Genomic DNA, 20910 nt, shown 5'->3' on the forward strand with positions numbered 1-20910 from the left:
AGGATTTGATGTGCATGGGGCTCTGAGGTCTGTGAATAGACCATGGCCCAGGGTTCTAGCAGATTAGTTCTCCAGGCTTTGTAAGGTCTGTAGTCCTGATATGTCTGATGGGGACAGGCCCAATACATGTACTTGGGCTCTTTCCTTGATGGAAAAATATTTTCTCGATCTCAGTTTACGTGTGCAGAGGGAGATGTCCTTCGTCCAGACGAATGGATCATATCAGGTCGTTGGGACGAAGGACAGCCCCCTCTTCAACATGTCAATCTCCCCCTTATCTAGAACATGTTTGGACAAATGAATGATGCCCATGTTATCAGCCACAGTTTTGGGGTGGGATATCTGATTGTCATATTCCCTCATCTGTCTCATAACTAACTAGCATCCGCCCTCCCCCGCCCGGAACCTTAACGGGGGGTTGTAACACATCAGGGGACACTCTGCTTAGACTCATTGCCCTGTGTAACAGTTGGGGCTGAATACCTGGATGTACGGGCTGCTCGATCCTATTATTATCTGCTAGATCACTCAGTTCCAATCTTTGATGTCTCCACCTTTGGGTGGTACTTAGGAGCATATAAAAGCAGGGTCTTGGACATAGACCCACAGATACCTGAAGCCTACCATCTGGGCTCCAGGATACATTTATTTTGCTTTATCTTTATTTTTATAATTATTTATATCATCAAGCAGGCTGGAGGAATGGTCCTTGTGTGACCTAGCTCCAGAGAGACAGATAGCAAATAACGGCTTATAGCTAGCCTATTTAGATTAAAACAGACTAAATCAATCTAGTGATGCATGCCTATGGATTAGGTAGTTGAGAAAGGAGAGAGATCTCCACTGTTCCTTTACCAAGATCTGTAATAGGGCCAAGTGTGAGCAAGTCATATGCTCCTTGTCTGGCATAAACCAATCCACACCTAAGCCGGTGGTGATCATATTGATAGCAATTGAGATTACCAACACTGAATGTGGATCTGGAACCTGTTTCTCATATTGATATCTTAATAGCTTCTCAGGCTCCATTTATGTAATCTATTTTAAAATTGAGCAGACACAAGGCCAGTCACGTCTAGTTTGCAAGACAAAAGCAGTACGAGAGGGGTCCATTTGAAAAATAGTCTATGTTCACGTGACAAATGATTGCGGAAAAAAAGGGAAGAGAGAATGAACCCTTTGATATCAATGGTTTCTGTTCTCTGTGCATTGGATGTGCAAATTTTGCGCGCACAAATACGTCCGTGTGAAACCACCCTTAGATTTCATAGTCAACCAGATAGGACTTGGTTCACCAGAGCTCTACCAGTAGACTCATGTCTATTGCATGATCACATCATCATCTTCATCACCTGTAATGCAATATACAAAGGAGTATTTTGGTGCTGGCAGGAGGTCTGATGCCCCCTGAGATGCACCTTGTTGGCAGCACATCGTCAATAAAGGCCATTTTTTTTCAAAGTAAAGCCATATTATTGCAAGGGTCGTTCCTGTTCTTACCATGGTGTGTTACAGCTGTGCGTCAGGGTCATATATCGCACACCTAGATGGTAAAAGGTCCGCAGTACCCCCAAGCTGCTATCAATGGAGTGTCCACCTTCTACGCCAATCAAGCTGGCCACTCTTTTAGCTCGGATAGCGGTAGCAATATCTATGTGAAGAATACAACATACAGAAATATGAACATATGAACTGGAAGCTCCAATGTAAAATCTGTAACATGGCCCTCACCTACCATGTGCCATTTATAATACTGGTGTCTTAATGTGGCAGAGGGGGCTTTATAACCAGTCAGGTACCAGGTGCGTCTGCTACCTCTGCAACCACCATAGCTGTGTAACGGGGTTGCCATGATATATTGTGGGCCATGAAGTAATGAGCCTTCTTTGAGTTTTATGTTATTTTATGGGATCAGTCTGACTGATATTTCACTAATAGCACAGGAGGTGCCGTGCGCAACTCTTCCATATCTCACAGAGAGACCTTAAGTTCTCATCCTTGGTTACCAGTTATAGTAGGTCCTCTAATCAAGAGCCTGGCTGTGGCCCCTCCGTCCACCTAAGGGCCCCTTTCAGCTGCAACCCTTAAGAGTACACACTTAACCACCACAAGCGGCCCTGGTGCCAATCCTCAGTAAAAGTTCAGCAATACTTTACTTTTGAGAAGGTATATCTAAGTCTATTATGTCCTTGGAAAATGCTGTCCATTTATGTTCCTCACCAGTATATGGCTACCAATCTTCAATATATAACATTGTTAGGCCATGTATGTTGCTGTATGAACATATAGAAACACACTGACATTACTTGTACCCTGGTGGCAACCGTTTAGTCCACCACCTTGTTCTCACCTTGTGCAGTGTTTACACACAGGAAGGTATCTGGATACGCTTCACACATTCGATGGACGACGTCTATCTGCTCCAAGGTCCTCTTAACAGCGTCTTTTCCTTGGGTTTCACAGGGGACATAGGCAGCCCAGAACTACATATAAACATGGGTGGAGGTGCATGAACACCAAATATACATAGTTAGAATGCTATATAGTCCCTAATCTGTGGGTGATGCCTTCTAAGGCTCTGCTCATATCTGGATTGGAGGCTTTGTTGCAGATTCCATCATATATGTTGGAAAAATGCCACAGCACGCTGTATACTTTTTTTTTTCCCAGAAAAACAGTGGACGTCATAGTCAGTGGGGTTATTTGTACAATGTTACTGTCCGCAATGTGATCACAGCTTTAATTCTGTTTTTCTGCTCCTGCGATGGAACAGCTCAAAAGCTAGAGTTTTTTGTTTTTTTTTACTGTTGGCTGCTTAAGTTAAAAACTAGAGATGAGCGAACACCAAAATGTTCGGGTGTTCGTTATTCGGAACGAACTTCCCGTGATGCTCGAGGGTTCGTTTCGAACAACGAACCCCATTGAAGTCAATGGGCGACCAGAACATTTTTGTATTTCGCCGATGCTCGCTAAGGTTTTCATGTGTGAAAATCTGGGCAATTCAGGAAAGTGATGGGAATGACACAGTGACGGATAGGGCAGGCGAGGGGCTACATGGTGGGCTGCATCTCAAGTTCACAGGTCCCACTATTAAGCCACAATAGCGGCAAGAGTGCCCCCCCCCCCCACTGTCAGCATAAAGATCGTCCTCCTCTGGCACAGCTGTAACAGCTGTAGCAGAGAAGAACGATGTTTGCCCATTGAATTCAATGGAGCGGCAATACAGCATGTTCCACTGAATGCAATGGGCTGCCGGCGATCGCAGGATGAATGGTCGGAAAGGGGTTAAATATATAACCCCTTTCCTGCAATTCATCCAGAAATGTGTTACACTAAAAATATATACCGGCGTATAAGGCGACGGGGCGTATAAGACGACCCCCCAACTGTCACCTTATACGCCGGCAATACAGTGGAGCAAAGAATAAAAATCATTACTTACGTTTTTAGATGATCTGCGTGCTCCTGCAGGCTGTCACTCCCTCCTAATCCACGGCAGACAAGCTTTCTCTATGAAAGGCTTTAAATCCCTGCCTCCAGGAAGACACGTGCCTTCAGCCAATCACAGCCAATGACAATGATGTCATTGAATGGCTGTGATAGGCTGTGTTTCTGGAGGCGGGGATTTCAAGCCTTGAAATCCCCGCCTCCAGAAACACAGCCAATCACAGCCATTCAATGACATCATTGTCATTGGCTGTGATTGGCTGAAGGCACGTGTGCTTCTGGAGGCAGGGATTTAAAGTCTTTCGTGGAGAAAGCAATACTCTGCCGTGGACCAGGAGGGAGTGACAGCCTGCAGGAGCGCCGCAGATCATCTAAAAACGTAAGTAATGATTTTTATTCTTTGCTCCACTGTATTACCGGTGTATAAGGTGACAGTTGGGGGGTCGTCTTATACGCCCTGTCGCCTTATACGCCGGTATATATTTTTAGTGTAACACATTTCTGGATGAATTGCAGGAAAGGGGTTATATATTTAACCCCTTTCCGACCATTCATCCTGCGATCGCCGGCAGCCCATTGCATTCAGTGGAACATGCTGTATTGCCGCTCCATTGAATTCAATGGGCAAACATCGTTCTTCTCTGCTACAGCTGTTACAGCTGTGCCAGAGAAGAAGGATTTGTCTTCTATATGTTCTCAATGGGGTCAGCGCTGCTGCCGCTGGCCCCATTGAGCGCATATAGAATGCATCCATAGCGAGCAGCGGGAGGGGCAGATTTCAATACTCGGGTGACACCTTATCTCCCCAGCCACTCACAGCAGGGGGGTGGTATAGGGCTTAAACGTTGCAGGGGGAAGTTGTAATGCCTTCCCTGTCTTTATATTGGCCAAAAAAAAGCGCTAACGTCTCAGGGAAGAAAGTTTAATTTACCAGAACACCGCATGGTGTTCGTTACGAATAACGAACATCCCGAACACCCTAATATTCGCACGAATATCAAGCTCGGACGAACGCGTTCGCTCATCTCTATTAAAAACTTAAAGGAGATGTCCCGCGCCGAAACTGGTTTTTTTTTTTTAACCCCCCCCCCCCGTTCGGCGCGAGACAACCCCGATGCAGGGGTTAAAAAAACCACCCGCACAGCGCTTACCTGAATCCCGGCGGTCCGGCGTCTTCATACTCACCTGCTGAAGATGGCCGCCGGGGTCTGCTCCCTCCGTGGACCGCAGGGCTTCTGTGCGGTCCATTGCCGATTCCAGCCTCCTGATTGGCTGGAATCGGCACGTGACGGGGCGGAGCTACACGGAGCCCCATTGAGAAAAGGAGAAGACCCGGACTGCGCAAGCGCGTCTAATTTGGCCATTAGATGGCGAATATTAGACGGCAACCATGGAGACGAGGACGCCAGCAACGGAGCAGGTAAGTGAATAACTTTTGATAACTTCTGTATGGCTCATAATTAATGCACAGTGTACATTACAAAGTGCATTAATATGGCCATACAGAAGTGTATAGACCCACTTGCATTCGCGGGACAACCCCTTTAAGTAACAGAATCCTTCATTTCTTTGCCATTTTACATCCTGTGGATTAACTAGATACCTAATGTGGTTACAGTGTATAATCTGCTTATATAGTAGTACTATGTTTCCAAGGTTTGTGATTTTTATGCAACCAATGAATGTGGATTTCAGACTACTTCAGACACCCTGTAACTAAACTTTTTACAAACTTCTGACATGTCATAGCAATGTTTCAGAAGTTTTGATCGATGGCTGCTGAGATCTCCGCTGATCGCTAAAACAAACAGGCAGAAGTGCTCCTCTGAGCTCAGTGCCCATTTGATTGTTTCCATTACTGCTCAGAGTGGTGTATGGGCTCTATAGAAAGTCTATGGAGTCTGTACATTGCTCTCAGTGACAGATGAATGGGCATAGCACAAAAAAAAAAAAAAAAACCGTTTCGGCGCGGGACAACCCCTTTAATATTATATTACTGCTAATGTATAAAAGTTTGTAGATTAGATATTAATTAGCATAATAATAGGAATTGGAAATCAGACCCATTTTTTTCATTAGTAAATGTCTTCAGTAATTTCCCATGTGTAGTTGGCAGCTCGCTTGGGGTCTCTCACACTCACCTGTCCCCCAACTCTTCCTTCTTGAAGTTTGGGGATGTTGGTGTGGGTGTCGTTTAGAGTATGAAGATTCACCTCATTTAACTGGTTGTTAAATTTACTAAGTAGCTGCCAGGGAAGATCATTGTGTCTGTTGAGAAAATAAGGAATTACTGATAAGTGTGGATCCCACTGAAAATAGGTTGCATCTAGAGATGAGTGAGCATACTCGTTAAGGGAAAATACTCAAGCGAGTATCGTCCTTTTCGCGTACCTGCCTGCTTGTCAGAAAAGAGTCGGGTCCCGGCGGGAGTGACCGGTGGGTTGCGAGAGTGAGAGAGTGAGATCTCCCCCCTCCCCGTTCCTCCCCAGTATCGAGTGTGCTCGCTCATCTCTAGTTGCATCCCTTGTGATAAAATTACACGTCTTGACCGCCAATTATTTACTTGTTACAAGAGCGGAACACTAACCGTTACTAAGTAACTTCCATGTAAATTGTCCGTAAATAGATTGCTTATCTAGGAACAGAAAACTGAAGGCAGAAGATGACCCCCCACCCCCCACCCCTGTCCATCCAGTCTGCTCTTTTTATTTTCTCTTAAGACAGATATATTCTTATCTTGGGCAGCTAAAATTCATTTATTGTTGATTTTCCAACCACATCTGCAGAAAGTTTGTTTCAGCCATCTACTACTCATTCAGTAAAAAGATATTTTATTATATGGTTCCTGATTTCCCCCCAACTAATCTCAGATTGTGCCCCCTTTTTCTAGCGTTTAGTGTCCTAATAAAATTACTTCCCTCTTGATGCTTATTTATGCCTGCAATATATTTAAAGGTCTCCACCATGTCCCCCTCTCCCTTCTATCCTCCTGAAACATATATAAAGGTTTCCATCATGTCCCCCTCTCCCTTCTATCCTCCTGAAACATAGATAAAGTTCTTGATCATATCCCCCCTCTCCTTTCTCTCCTTCTGTAACATATATAAAGGTTTCCATTATGTCCCCCCTCTCCCTTCTATCCTCCTGTAACATATATAGAGGTTTCCATCATGTCCTCCTCTCCTCCTCTAACACACATAAAGGTTTCCATCATGTCTACCCTCTCCCTTCTATCCTCCTGTAACATATATAAAGGTTTCCATCATATCCCCCTCTCCCTTCAATCCTCCTGTAACATATAAAAAGATTTCCATCATGTCCCTCTCTCCCTTCAATCCTCCTATAACATTTATAAAGGTTTCCATTATGTCCCCCTCTCCCTTCTATCCTCCTGAAACATAGATAAAATTCTTCATCGTGCCCCCCTCTCCCTGCTCTCCTCCTGTAACATATATAGAGGTTTCCAGCATGTCCTCCTCTCCTCCTGTAACACAAATAAAGGTTTCTAGCATGTTCCCCTCTCCCTTCTATCCTCCTGTAACATATATAAAGGTTTCTATCATGCTGCCCCCTCTACCTTCCTGTAATATATAAAAAGGTTTCCATCATGCCCCCCCCCCCCCATTTTCCTTCTCTCCCCCTGTAACATATATAAAGGCTTGCCTCATGCCTCCCTCCCTTCTTTCTATACAATTTAAGTTCTTTAAGTTTTCCCTGCTAAGTTTTGTTCTTGAGACCTACCACCATTTTTTGCAGTTTGCCTTCGGACTCATTCTAGTTCATCAATGTCTTTCTGTATGTGAGGTTTCCAGGACTGAACACAGTATTCTAGATGTGGTCTCGCCAGAGCATTAGATAGTGGGATTACAATCTCCCTCCTTCTACTGGTTATACCTCTTGTTATGCAGTTGAACATCCTGTCTGCTCTGTTTTCTATATGTGTTTTGCATATGGTTTATAGGTGTTGTCCACTTTGGACATTCCCTGTGTGTCCGAAGGGTCCCTGTTGCCAGAATGGGGGACCCTCACCCTCCCACCAGCCACAAGATTGTACCTCGGAGGAGTTTGAATGCAGTGGTAGTCAAAGATGTGCCCTACCACTATATTCAAAGTCTCAGGCTCTGAGTCACAATCTTGTGGCTTCGGGGGCTAGGTATCAGGGTCCCCTGTTCTGGTGATTGATGTGGCCCCGCAATCTGGCATTTATTACTTGTCCATTCGATAATTGCTAATTGCTGTAGGCTGGAATACCCTTTAAGCTTATTCTTAAGGGTCAGACACTCAAGTTGGCCATATATCGCATTATTATACCACTGTAGCCTGTAACTTGTAGGGCAGCACTTACCCATCAATGACAGGGGCGTTCTCCATTATCCTCAGGGCTTCAGTCTTATTTGAGCTGACCACCGTCAATAGCTCACAGCCCAGTATAGTCAGTAACCCCAGCAGTGCCATAGGGTATTTGGTGTTCATAGTATCTTCAGGTGGCTCCTTGGATACAGATCCTCAATGCAGAAGATGATGTCTCTTATCTAGTGTCTTTTGTTAGCCCATATACCTGGTAAATCATTAGAAGATGGTTAAGTGATGCCCTTTATATGTCTTATACTGGGAAAAATTAATAAGTAACAGGAGCTATTTGTTAACTATCACATACAATTATATACCCAAGAAGAAGGAGTTCTTGATGTGAGAACAAGTAGAGGTGTGGATGCAGTTTGCCAGGTAGGGATCCAAGGGTAAGGTTGCATCAGTAGGGGTGGATTTGGTATGTGACTTGGTATTAGCATAGGTCAGTAGAAACATAATGAGTCTACAATATATTGATAGATATACCCACCATGGAACACCGGTACCTGAAGCCATCAACATAACGCAGAGATTTGGGGAGAGACTCCCAAACCAGGAATGTAAGGTGGCCGTATACACAAAATCAAGCACCAAACAAATTCCAGGTCAGGTATAGAGAGCTCAGTTTGAAATTTAGTACAGCGTATAGATGTGTTATTTGTAATTTCACACTGTCATTATCTTAACGAAGCGTTATCGCAATGCACAAACAATGCAGCCTGCATTACACCTACAATATATTACATAATTGCAGCCCAGCTACATTAGGATGTAATCAGCATTGAAATATTTGTTCTATAGGGGCTATCTACTGAAGACAATTCCTTTCCTTATGTCATATACACTGCTTGGATCCCACTTAAAAGCCCCTTTATGGAGACATTGAGTCACACCTTATTTGAGGATGGCCTCCCCCATGGACAACAACTGATCATGGAATGTCCTGGTAGCTTGATCCTCACAATCAGCTTGTTATTGAGGTCATTAAAACTACATTTGGAGTTGAGTAACATAGATCAGTAGTGTAAAGGGAACCTTTCATTAGCTTTGAGCTTCATAAACTACATCATGGGGCTCAAAAGTAAGAGAATAGGGAGTCCGGAGAACAGTGCTTCCTCCTCACTGGAAGTCCCATTTCTGTGCTGTGACCCCGCAGAGTTGCCATGCACACAGAACTTGACTCCTTTCAGATGTCTTTGTGCATGCGCTCTCCCATTCATTTCTATGGAAGAGCATGCACACAAAGCCTTCTAAAAAGGAACATGCCAACTTTGTAGGGACACAGTGCAGGGGCACTCGGTGAGTATGAAACTGTGCTCCCCAGATTCCCTGTTCCCTGATCTTTGAGCCCAATAACGTAGCTTATGGGTCTCAAACGTGATGAAAGGTTCTCTTTAAAGTGCCCATACACATTAGATGAATGGCTGGCCACTTCTCTGATTCCAGCAGGACCTTCTGACCATCCAATATGTATGGTGGTGTCTCAACTCTCTACGATTGCCAGATGTCAGAAAAAAAAAAGAGGATTCAGACATGTTGAATTTCAATATCCTTGATTCTTTTGTGCAGCGTCCCAGCCTTGGACTAGGGAGACAGCAGGGAAAGCAAGATGGCGGGGTCACAGGAGGTTCTACCGTCTCCTCCTAGGGAAGTTCAAATGTGGCCAGGCCCCGCTACGCGCAGGGGTAAAATCAGCGACCTTGCTGATAGAAAAGTTTTACTTATCTGTTCATGTGACGCCAGTGCCCCTTCCAAGTAATGGATGCTTGGAACCAAATTAAAGAGTCCACAGTCAATAGGTAGTTTTAAAGCAGAGGCACACGGTTTTTACTCAATGCTCTCAACTTTGATTTTCCAAATATAATGATTCAACAACTTTTAATTACAATGCTTTTCTTTGGCACACTTTTCTTTATAACTTCCATAACATCATCAGCCACAGTTATCTGATGAATACTTCAACCAGACAAACACTTCAACCACAGAGTGCAAATTACAAACAGTCTCTCCTTATCATGAACGCTTGGTTCCTTGCGGAACTAGTGACACACATGTGCGATCACTCACGCTCGACTTGCAGTAACAGTTCACACGGTTCCTTCCTCTCATAGATGAGCAGGGAAAGATGTGGTTTCTGAACCAAATCCTTAGAAAGGGATTGGTTCTGACCTCTGTATCCCCGGAGGGAACACATTCCATCGGGATCTGAGGAAAGTCTTAACATGGCCCAGGAGGACACACCGGAGCTTCAGGCTCCTGCAACACGTCCTCCTCCACCTACTGCATTTTTCCAACCAACCACACTTCTCATTCTTCCACCCTTCGTTTCTACAAGCTCCAACCCTCAACTTCAAACTCAACCAATCACACCAAATCCAACAGGGTAGGGAGACAAACATCCAGACATAATCATCCTTGTCACCACCAACACAGGTAAAAGAAGGGTGGAGCAAGACCCAGTGAGAGTGGTGAAATAGTTCTGGAGTAAAAAGTGTCTCAACTTATGAAGGTGCTGCCAACCAGATAACGCTCCACTAGGGTGGGCGTGAGGAAAGCGAAAGAGATTGTGGCAAAATACTAATGATGAGGGTGCAACACTGAGGCCTTAGTCAGACGGACGTTTTTTCACGCGATTTGCGGATCGCATGACGGATGCGCATCCGCAAATCGCGTGACCGGTGCGCGCAAGTTGCCCGCAAATCGCCCGAAAATCTGTTCCTAGCCGCGTTTCATTAGAAACGGGCCGGAGCTGTCCAGCGCATTGCATTCAATGGAGACGGCAATACAGCCGTCTCCATTGAAAGCAATGCGCTGCGGGCGAGCCCGGGATGAATTGTCGGTAAGGGCTTAAATATATAAGCCCTTACCTGCAATTCATCCTAAAATGTGTGAAAATAAAAAAAAAATTTGTATACTCACCTTCTGCCGGCAGCCGGAGCTCCGCGCGGCCGTCCTGCAGTGGGTGTGAAGGGGGTGTGAGTCAGACCTGCCCCCTGATTGGCTCAGCGCTGAGCCAATCAGAGGCATGCCTCACTCACACCCATTCATGAATTCATGAATGGATGTGAGTCAGACCTGCCCCTGATTGGCTCAGCGCTGAGAGGCAGCAGTCACTCACCCATTCATGAATTCATGAATGGGTGTGTGAGTGTTTTCAGCCTCTGATTGGTCAGGGCTGTGACCAATCAGAGGCAGATCATTCAGCAGGCGGGGATTTTAAAGCCCCGCTGGCTGAATAGTGCCAAGAAGCAGTTCAGGAGAACTGACAGCGGCCGCGGCTGGACTCCGGCTGCAGCGGAAAGGTGAGTATACAATTTTTTTTTATTTTAACACATTTTAGGATGAATTGCAGGGAAGGGTTTATATATTTAACCCCTTCCCGACAATTCACCCCGCGCACGCCGGCAGCCCATTGCTTTCAATGGAGCGGCTGTATTGCCGCTCCATTGAATTCAATGGGCAAACATCGTTCTTCTCTGCCACAGCTGTTACAGTTGTGGCAGAGAAGAATGATTTGTCTTCTATATGTTCTCAATGGGGTCGGCGCTGCTGCCGCCGGCCCCATTGAGCGCATATACAGAAGAGAACAGGAATCGCAGATCGCAGATAGGTGCAATCTGCGATTTTTTGTTCTATAATTTATCGGACGAGCGCATAAAAAGCGCTCATGTGTCCGATACCATTGCAAAGCAATGGTTTTTAAAAAAATCGCCGGACGCATGCGCAAATCGCGGCTAAAAACGCCCGTCTGACTAAGGCCTAAGGGTGCGTTCACACCAGCGTGTTTTTGTGCGTACAATGCATTCTCTATGGTCTGTGCACATGTCCGTATTTTGCAGGTGCATGCCTGCAAAGATAGGACGTGCGTGCTCCATAGGGAATGCACGCATTGTTTTCAATAGAGCTGCAGCTGCTGCCGGTGGCTCCATTGAAAACAATGGTCTGCTGGCACACCTACATTCTTTTTCGGGGAAGGGCTTGACATATAAGCCCTTCCCTGAAAAAGAAAAATGTTAGCGTAAAAAAAAAAATGCAGGCATTCTCTTCAATGGAGCCGCTGCTGCTGCCGGCGGCTCCATTGAAGACAATGGTCTGCTGGCACACCTGAATTGTTTTTCAGGGAAGAGCTTTACATATAAGCCCTTCCCTGAAAAAGAAAAATTTTAGTGTAAAAAAAAAAATTACTTACCTGTCCGCCGCTGCTGTGTCCCCCGCGGCAGATGTTTCCTTCATCCCCAGTAGTTAAAAGAATTCCCTGCTGCTACATCACAGGCAGCTCCCCCCCACCCCCTGAATGAATGACGGGCGAGAGCTGCCTGTGATTGGCTGAGCACCTCAGCCAGTCACATGCAGCTCTTTCAGCAGGTGGGAATTTTAAATCCCTGCTGCGGATAGATCAGCACCACAGTGCAGGAGACAGCAGGAGAAGACTCGGCTGAACCCACGCAGCTGAAGCAAGGTATCAATTTTTTTTTGTTTTTTAACCCACTTTTACTTGATTTTCAGGGAAGGGCTTATATTTAAAGCCCTTACCTGAAATCAATTGCCGGCAGCAAAATCCTCTACCACAGCTGACATGTGTGAGAGCTGCGGTAGAGAATTAAAGAATTCTTCTGCTGCATCTGCCACAGATGTGGCAGATGTAGCAGCAGGGAATTCTTTTAACTAGCGGGATGAAGGAAACATCTGCCGCATGCAGATGTGTTCTTCATTCCCGCGGGGGACACAGCAGCATCCGACAGGTGATTACATTTTTTTTAAAAAAACTACGTTTAATTGGCTTTTCAGAGAAGGCCTTATGAAGCCCTTCCCTGAAAAGCCATTCACAGCTGCCAGGGCTCAGCGGCGACTTCTGCCGCTGTCCCCGATTCTGCACTGTTGTTTTGAGCTATCAGCAGCCGGGGATTTAAAATCCCTCCTGCTGGTAGCTCTGATTGTGATTAGCTGAACGCACCCTAAGCTAGTTAAAAGTTAAGGTCCAAGATGAGACAGTGAAAGCACTTCTTTTTTATTTAACAACATATAGAACCAGCAAGTGAAAACGCGTTTTGGGGTTGAGCTCCTTCGTCAGTTTGGCTGGATTAAACATTGAGTGATATACACAAATAAATGGTGTAGGAGTAATTAACAAAGAAAGGAAAGAGAAGAAAAAAAAGGGGGGGACACAAACAAAATTCATACGCATAATGAAATTTTAGGAATGTATCAATAAATATATAATAAGAGCATAGATAGGAATAGTAATAAAGTATATATGACAAAAATCTAAAAGTGAATGCATACATCCGGTACATATAAAATGACACCAATTTATACAAAGCAAGTACTGTATCTGTTATAAAATAGGATGAAGACAAATCAGGAGTTTAATAGCAATCTGGAAAATATCAATATAAAATCAGATGGACTGAAAATCGTGCGGTTGCTTCTGGCTGAGCAGAACGCCTCCAGAATTAAAGTATATGTACAGCCTATGGGTGCATATGTATATACATACACATGTGAAAATAAGAATAAAGACGTCTATTGGAAAGCTTTGTCATAAAACACAACGGTGGAAAAAGGTAGGGGGGGGGGGGGGGGTTAAGTTCCCCAGGAGGGAAGGCAGGGGGAAACAATAAGTGTAGAATGTCTATATGGGCTTGTAGGATAGGAATTGTGCGAGTCTATAGCATTGGGTTCATGGTGCAGAATAGAATTTTGAAAGAAAAAACAATTGCAAATAGCAATAGAAATAAAAAGGCAGCTCACCAACGGGATGCCTGGGGTGACACAATTCCAAAGGTTTTTGGATGTGCCAGAGGTCCGATTAGGGATAATATATGGCAGAGGATGCCAGCAGGGTAATTCAGTGCAGGGACCGGGGTGAATTTTACTGACCATTGGATCATAATAACTGATAAAGTTGTACTAAGATAGAAGGAGAAGGTGGGGGGGGGATTGATGTGGCAATATAGGTTGTAGGATGCCAGGGGATAGGATAGAAGTGAGCTTACCTGTATGTGGCAAGGAGACGGGGAGGAAAAAAAAGTGCTTCAGCATGGGAGCTACAGGAAAGTCAAGTGTATAAATACCTGGGAGAGGGCGGGTAAAACAATTCCATGTTCATTGATTGGCTTTACTAAAAAGGTGCAGGGTTACAGGGTGCATGAATGGACATGGGAATTGGGCGGGGAATTCAAGTATGAGTTGATTGCTGCTGCCTGTTTTGGGAAGGGAGGGAGGTGTGGGGTTGGGAGAGGACTATGTTGAAAGTATAGCAAATAAGAGAGATGGAAACAATTCCCTTACAGTGTCACCTATTGGAATGCAGCAATCCTGCAAGTCAATGTTACACTGGGGAAGAAAAAGGAAACAAAAAAAAACCCACCAAAAAACAAATAAACAAACACAAACCCAATCAACTGTCAAAAACACTTTCCTAACTCTCATTGAGGCCCATAGGTATAAGTGTATTTAGTTTGAATATCCGAAACATTTCTCTTTTCCTTAGGCCTCATGTCTATGGGGACAGATCCGCAGCGGGTCACCCGCGCGCAAATCCGTGCCCCATAGGGATGCATTGAGGTGCGGATTGTGTGTGCAGGAAAACACCCGCAGCATGCTCCATTTTAGTGCGGGTCTCCCAAGGGGGGGCTCCCGCAGGCTTCTGTTGAAGCCTATGGAAGCCATCCGGATCCGCAAAACACCCGCAGCTAAATACCTGCTCTCCAGCGTGGGAGAGCAGGAGTTAAAAAAAAAATGCAGTGCATGGTGCATGCACGCAGCACGCTGCCGGCATGCTGAGTGCATCCGCCGGGCCGAAGAAAGAAGATCCGTCCGCGACAGAAGGCAAATTCACAGCGTCCGAACAGGTAAAGTAATGCTTAGTTTTTAGCCTCATGTCCGCGGGAAAGGAGGGACCCGCGGCGGGCCTGATTTTCCCCATGGACATGAGGCCTTAAAGTTTCAAATCTATTCCTTCTATGGGCGGATACTTGTTCTAAAACCGTTATAGAAAATACTTTAAAATCGTTATTATGGACTGCGGTCCCATGCCTGGAGACACTATGCTTTAGATAGCTATTCTTTGTGTTTGATCTATGCTTGTTGATGCGACTTCTCAGGGTCTGGGTGGTGCGTCCAATATATTGAAGTGTGTAGTTAGTCAGTGTACTGTGTAGTTAGCCTGCGTAGTGTGTAGTTAGTCTGCGTAGTGTGTAATTAGTCAGCGCAGTGTGTAGTTAGTGCATTGTCAAAAATAAAGTTTGTTCTGCATTTCTGCCCCGTTCCCTGGTCACCCCATCCCAGTGATCCTGCAGTGTCCTGTACAATAAATTTTTTTTTCTGAAGTGCATATTACACTTTTATAATGGCCCACAGGAGATTTACTGCTGAGGAGGCGTATGCACTTATTGCCTCTGACTCAGATTCAGCTAGTGGGGATGACGCCACTTTTCTGGCATTCTCCTCCTCCTCATCTTCATCCTCATCTAGTGAATCTGAACTCCATGTACCCCCAAGAAGGCGTCCAAGGACTGACACTACTGTGGGCCCCAATAAACCAGATGTTAGTTGGGGTACCTTGAAAATTTTAGACCTAAGATCCCTGACTTCTTTGGCAACCCAGGGATTCAGTTTGATACTGAAGGGCTCAGAGCGAAGGACTTTGTATGCCCAGTATTTTATACAACAAAATTCCACCTCCAGCTACGCAAGACCCGATAAGTGGACCCTGTGGATGCATTAGAAATAAAAAAATGTGGGGGTCTTGTGTTAACTATGGGTCTAATAAAAAAGCCGACCATCAGGGCGTACTGGAGTACTGACATTTTGTATCACACTCCTATGTTCCGGATGGCGATGTCAAGGACACAGTTTGAGATGATCCAAAAATTTTTACACTATAACGATAATGCAGAGTGCCCCCCAAGTGATCATCCCAATTGTGATCGCTTGCATAAAATCAGGCCAGTAGTGGAACATTTTAATTTCAAATTTGCCCAGGCATACACCCCAGAAAAAAATAATGCAGTAGATGAGTCCATGGTGCACTTCAAAGGGAGGCTTAAATTCCCCTGCATGGTGCCCAGATGATTAAGCAGTCACTCGAAAAGACCGATGCTCTCTAAAGCAACAGCCTTAAACGAGCGTGCTCGTTCATCTCTACACCTGACACAACCTATTTTTTGGTTTGGTGTCAATTTTTAGTACACCAGACACAATGAAACATTAAGTGTTTCTGGGAGGTTTAGAGGAGGCATTCCTCTAACCAAGGACTTAAACCAGACTCCTAGGTTTTATGTGGTCAAGATATGTGTTTGTCTGTTTAAAGTTCGGTTAATTTGATTTTAGATCTAGTTATTAATAACAGGTAATTTTTAATAGATGGAAAAAGGATCTATACAGTGAAAGGTCTTAATCATTATAAATAGTGATTCTTCTGCTACAGTGAAAAGGGGGTATGCAAGGTGGACAGGTATGGGTGTCTTCATTCCGGGATGGCTGAAGAATAGAAAAATGTCTTCTTAAAGTACGTTTCCTTATAATTGTATTTATATCGACAAATAGATCAAATTCGTTACATTTAGTGCTTTGGCAGAATGAAAGACACTTTCTGAGGAGATCCTCTGCACGGAAAAGAAATGGTGGGATAAATTGAAAATCTTTACGGCGCTGACTTTTTTTTTTGGAATGGGATTGTTCATTTTTCTTGCGGACTCTTTTGCCCCTCTGTGTTTACCTTTGATAACTATGTCCTCTAATTTCCTTTTCTGACTCAAGGGGTTGAAATAGTTTGTGATTTTCATTGTTTTCGGACTCTGTCAGATATGGTAAGTGGGTACCGGGGTGAGAGAGGCAGGTAGGTCTAAAAAAGACTCTGAGTTGTTAAGTGGTTAAGTTGTTGAGTGATGGATGGACTATTGGAGCATATATCCAGTTCAACTCTTGTGGTCTGTAGCAAGTGAGCATCAGATCTGGGAGTATTATATATTGTGCCAAAGAATCCTCTAATGTTGGAGAAGATGTAGTAATGGTGGACATATCTGTGTTGGGATCTGTAGTCCTTGCTGATGGTGTGCTTGTACCATCGACAGGATTCATAACTGTAGGAAAGGTCTTGGTGGAAGTGAAAGTGAAGAGAGGGCCTTGGCCTTTTCAATAAGACGGTCAAGCACTTCTTCGATATCAACAGGGGAGGACAAAATTGGTATCACTGTTTGGGAACCAGATAGGTTAGCTGATTGGACTGATGTACTCTGTATTTTGGACTTATTGTGTTTTTCGAGTTTGTAGAGTGAGTGTGTTCCATAGCATGGTATTGGTCCCTAATCTGTGTTTAAGTTGTTGTCGCTGGGCTTTCGGACAAGCTCCTATAGAAGTATAGGACCGTGGGATTTGGGGGTCCACACGTTTGACATTAAGGTCCATGAATCGGCGTATCATATGCACGCCTGGATGGGTGCCTATTAGAGAAATTGTGGAACTGCTGGACCTAATGAGATGTGGATGATCTCTCAGGTTTGTGTCTGGAAATGGTGTTATCATTAAAAAAGTGGTGGGTTTCGTTTTTCTTTTGTTCCCAGAACCTAATGTTCTCGGTATTATAATCCCTACAGTCTATTTGGAGTTTCTGTAGCTTCTTATTAAGAATTTATTTTTCTATGTCTAACATCCTAGAGGTCAGAATCCTATCAACTCACGGAATTCTGGGTGTGATCTGAATGTGTTGCTCTGATCCCATGTGACTGTTATGCAGTCATTGAGGGCACAGCATAAACTAGGTTCAATTTTATTCTACACCATGAACCCAATGCTATAGACTCGCACAATTCCTATCATACAAGCCCATAGAGACGTTCTACACTTATTATTGTTTACTCCTGCCTTCCCTCTTGGGGAACTTAGCCCCCCCCCCCTCTTCCCACCTTCTTCCACCATTGTGTTTTATGACCAAGCTTTCCAATAGACGTTTTTATTCTTATTTTCACATTTGTATGCATATACAAAATTTTGTTTGTTCCCCCCCCCCGCCCACACACACACCTTTTTTTTCTCTTCCCTTTCTTTGTTAATTACTCCTCCACCATTTATTTGTGCATATCACTCGATGTTTAATCCACCCGAACTGAGGAAGGGGCTCAACCACAAAACGCGTTTTCACTTGCTGGTTCTTTATGTTGTTAAATAAAAAAGAAGTGCTTTCACTGTCTCATCTTGGACCTTAACTTTCAACTAGCTTAGGGTGCGTTCAGCTAATCACAATCAGAGCTACCAGCAGGAGGGATTTTAAATCCCCGGCTGCTGATAGCTCAAAACAACAGTGCAGAATCGAGGACAGCGGCAGAAGTCGCCGCTGAGCCCTGGCAGCTGTGAATGGCTTTTCAGGGAAAGGCTTCATAAGCCCTTCCCTGAAAAGCCAATTAAACGTAGTTTAAAAAAAAAAAAATTTAATCACCTGTCGGACGCTGCTGTGTCCCCCGCGGGAATGAAGAACACATCTGCATGTGGCAGATGTTTCCTTCATCCCGCTAGTTAAAAGAATTCCCTGCTGCTACATCTGCCACATCTGTGTTGGCCTTCACCACCAGTATTTTACCACAATCTCTTTCGCTTAACACCAACACATGACAATGACATGGACACTCAAACATGCAAATACACAGACAATTCACAACGGATAGACAAACAGAATTTAAAGGGACCCCAACTCTAGGTCACTACATTTGTTCTCAGGAAGATTAGTCATTAGCAGGTTGTGTAAAAGTGGCTGCCTCCCCCTCATTAAGAGCACATGAATGCATGATGAATGTGTAAGGAGGGGTTGAGTTGAATAAGTGTTGTCTGAACACTTTAGTAATGGTTCTGGAGCTTGTCGTTCATCACAACTCCTTATTTGCATGATCTGCACTGGTAGCACTATATGAGGCATCAGAATATACCTTTGTGCTGGGATCACATTATCATATTATATCCTAAATGTCACATGCCACCCAGCACTAAGACACCTTCGAAGACTTTGACTCCAGTTTAGTATCTGAGGAGGCCGCAATGAGGAGAGCCTTCAAGCTGCTACCTACAAACTTTTGTGGTCCACCCCGTATTTAAAGCAACCCACCAGTCCTGGACAAGCCAAGATGGCCATGCTGCTTCTCTGACTACCTTATGTACACTATGCATTAATGCATCAGTAGTCTAAGACTTTACCTACTGCTCTTGTAGTGGCCCAGAACACCATGCTGGTCCCCTCCATAAATGTCATACATGTTTTGTCCTATGTAGATGCACTGTGCAAAGCTTGTCCTGTCATATTCAGTGTGTGTGTTGCACAGCTGCGGCACTTGAGAGGTTAACAGTAATAAAATCATTGCCTGCATGTAAATGTATCAGTTTGTCATGTCATGTGGTATGAGTGAAGGTATAAATAGGAGTGATTGAGAGCGGGAAGGGAGGTCCATCTTCAGGAGAAGAGAGTGCTAACACAGAGCCACATAGAAGCACCTTCAGCTTCCATGTAGTTGAAGATGGGGGAAGAGGAGAGATATCCTGCCATGTCTGGAGTGTGGATGTGAATGGAGTGAGTCACCAAGATCCTAAGAGAGAGAATGCATCCCCCAATAGTTCTGTATAGGGAAATCCACTGTACAGGTACCCGTTCACACTACAGGCTTTTCCTGTGCGGCTGTCCAAAATCTGGATCACTGTACAGAGGTACACCACTGTGTCACACCCATACACCTGCCGTGCAGTGTTATTGTCTAAGTTTTCCAGTAAATAATTGTCTGCCAGAGAGTCTGTTGAGAGACCCCTACCCCCTTGCTCCTCTGAAGTGCTCTGAGTACAGGAGGGGCGCAGTACAGATAACGTGGACTATAGGACCGTTTTCATCCTGAGTATCCTTCCTGACCTCTGAACTCTAGTCTCTGTTCACTTGAAAAGCATTGTACCTCTATGGCATTTATAACCTGTTTATCAAAGTTTAATTCTGAAGTAAAGTTATACCGGGCCTCAACTGTTTCTGAAGACCCGATGTACTATATACAAAGTCTCTGTGTTCTTTTCTTTCCCGTGTAACAGACCAGTGTGTGGGAACGGTGACATCATGAGTGATAACTACTACCCCCCTCATCCCGTGTATTGGCATTCCCTATCCTAGGGGTGTCGAAGGTGTCCTGTGATCTTGCTCTGGCCTTGGCTACGTGATATCCCTCAGAGACCAGACCCTGGTAAATGCCACCTTGACAAGCCAATACTTATTCTTCCCAGCTCTGCACAGTAGTCAAGTGTCCGGGCTTATCCCTCTGGGGTGTTGCAGCGTCCCTTTTTCTGGTGTCATTTGGCACAGGATCTAATCTGCTGTGCTAAAACAAGTCTAATGGACTGCCACTTAAGTTTCAATGGGGCCACCCAAGATGGCGCTCATTTCATGATAATGCTCTCCTCTATGGGTCACTCCCACCAAGTAGCTCCCACCAAAGCTGCTTGGTGCCAAAAAGACAACGTCCTGGCTAGGTGCAAAGTAGAGGGGTGGACTATCACTACTGAATGGACTTGCTGGTGCCCAAAGTGGGAGGAGTTAACTGCAGCTGCAGACTTTTGGGCTCAGAGTATGCTTGGCCAGGCAATTAACAAAATGGATCCCACTCAGAGAACACGGAGGCTGCACCGAGTTCCTGTAGCTACTGTGGAGCCGATTCCTTGGAGGCTGCCAATGTAATGGGAGGAGGACCCACAGATCACTAGGCTGCCCACCTTCCCAGTGTCGGAGGACATAGAAGGCTCTACAAAGCCTCTTCCAACACAGCACTTCTTTAGAAGGAATGGAATGACAGCCCAAGCTAGACATCCGGTTTGGATTCTGATTCACCGGGGCAATGGAGTCATCCAGGAGTATATCCCAGAATTGCTGCGTCCATTTGTGCTCACTTATGGGGATGCTAACTTCAGCTTTCATTTCATAGGAGAGAGACAGACTCCAGCCTGTTTACTCCCACAGACGCCGCTGAGGAGATCCGTTGTATCCCTTGTGCTCAGCATGGGCACTTCATCTACTTCTCCCACTACCAGCTCCGCAAGGATGGAAGACAATGAGGAGTCACTGGTAGGTGATGGAGCTGCAGCAGCTGTGGCTCA

At 44.9% G+C, this 20910-nt stretch overlaps 1 protein-coding gene across 2 annotated transcripts in view; it reads right to left on the reverse strand.

The window, feature by feature from the left end:
• DPEP1 (dipeptidase 1) overlaps nt 1-20910 on the reverse strand; it is a 45481-nt gene that overhangs the window by 17921 nt on the left and 6650 nt on the right. Inside the window, exons 1-5 of one of the 2 annotated variants that reach the window (XM_066582711.1) lie at nt 13794-13876; nt 7793-8005; nt 5589-5715; nt 2351-2483; nt 1501-1651 (exon numbers count right to left, since the gene is read on the reverse strand). In XM_066582711.1, the coding sequence (XP_066438808.1) occupies nt 1501-1651; nt 2351-2483; nt 5589-5715; nt 7793-7920 (539 nt within the window). In that variant the 5' untranslated portion in view covers nt 7921-8005; nt 13794-13876. Of the gene's footprint in view, nt 1-1500; nt 1652-2350; nt 2484-5588; nt 5716-7792; nt 8006-13793; nt 13877-20910 lie in introns of those variants that run through there. The other variant, XM_066582709.1, reaches the window with a different exon arrangement.

This window comes from Eleutherodactylus coqui, chromosome 11 (assembly GCF_035609145.1).
Source record: "Eleutherodactylus coqui strain aEleCoq1 chromosome 11, aEleCoq1.hap1, whole genome shotgun sequence".
Classification (NCBI taxonomy): Eukaryota; Metazoa; Chordata; class Amphibia; order Anura; family Eleutherodactylidae; genus Eleutherodactylus; species Eleutherodactylus coqui.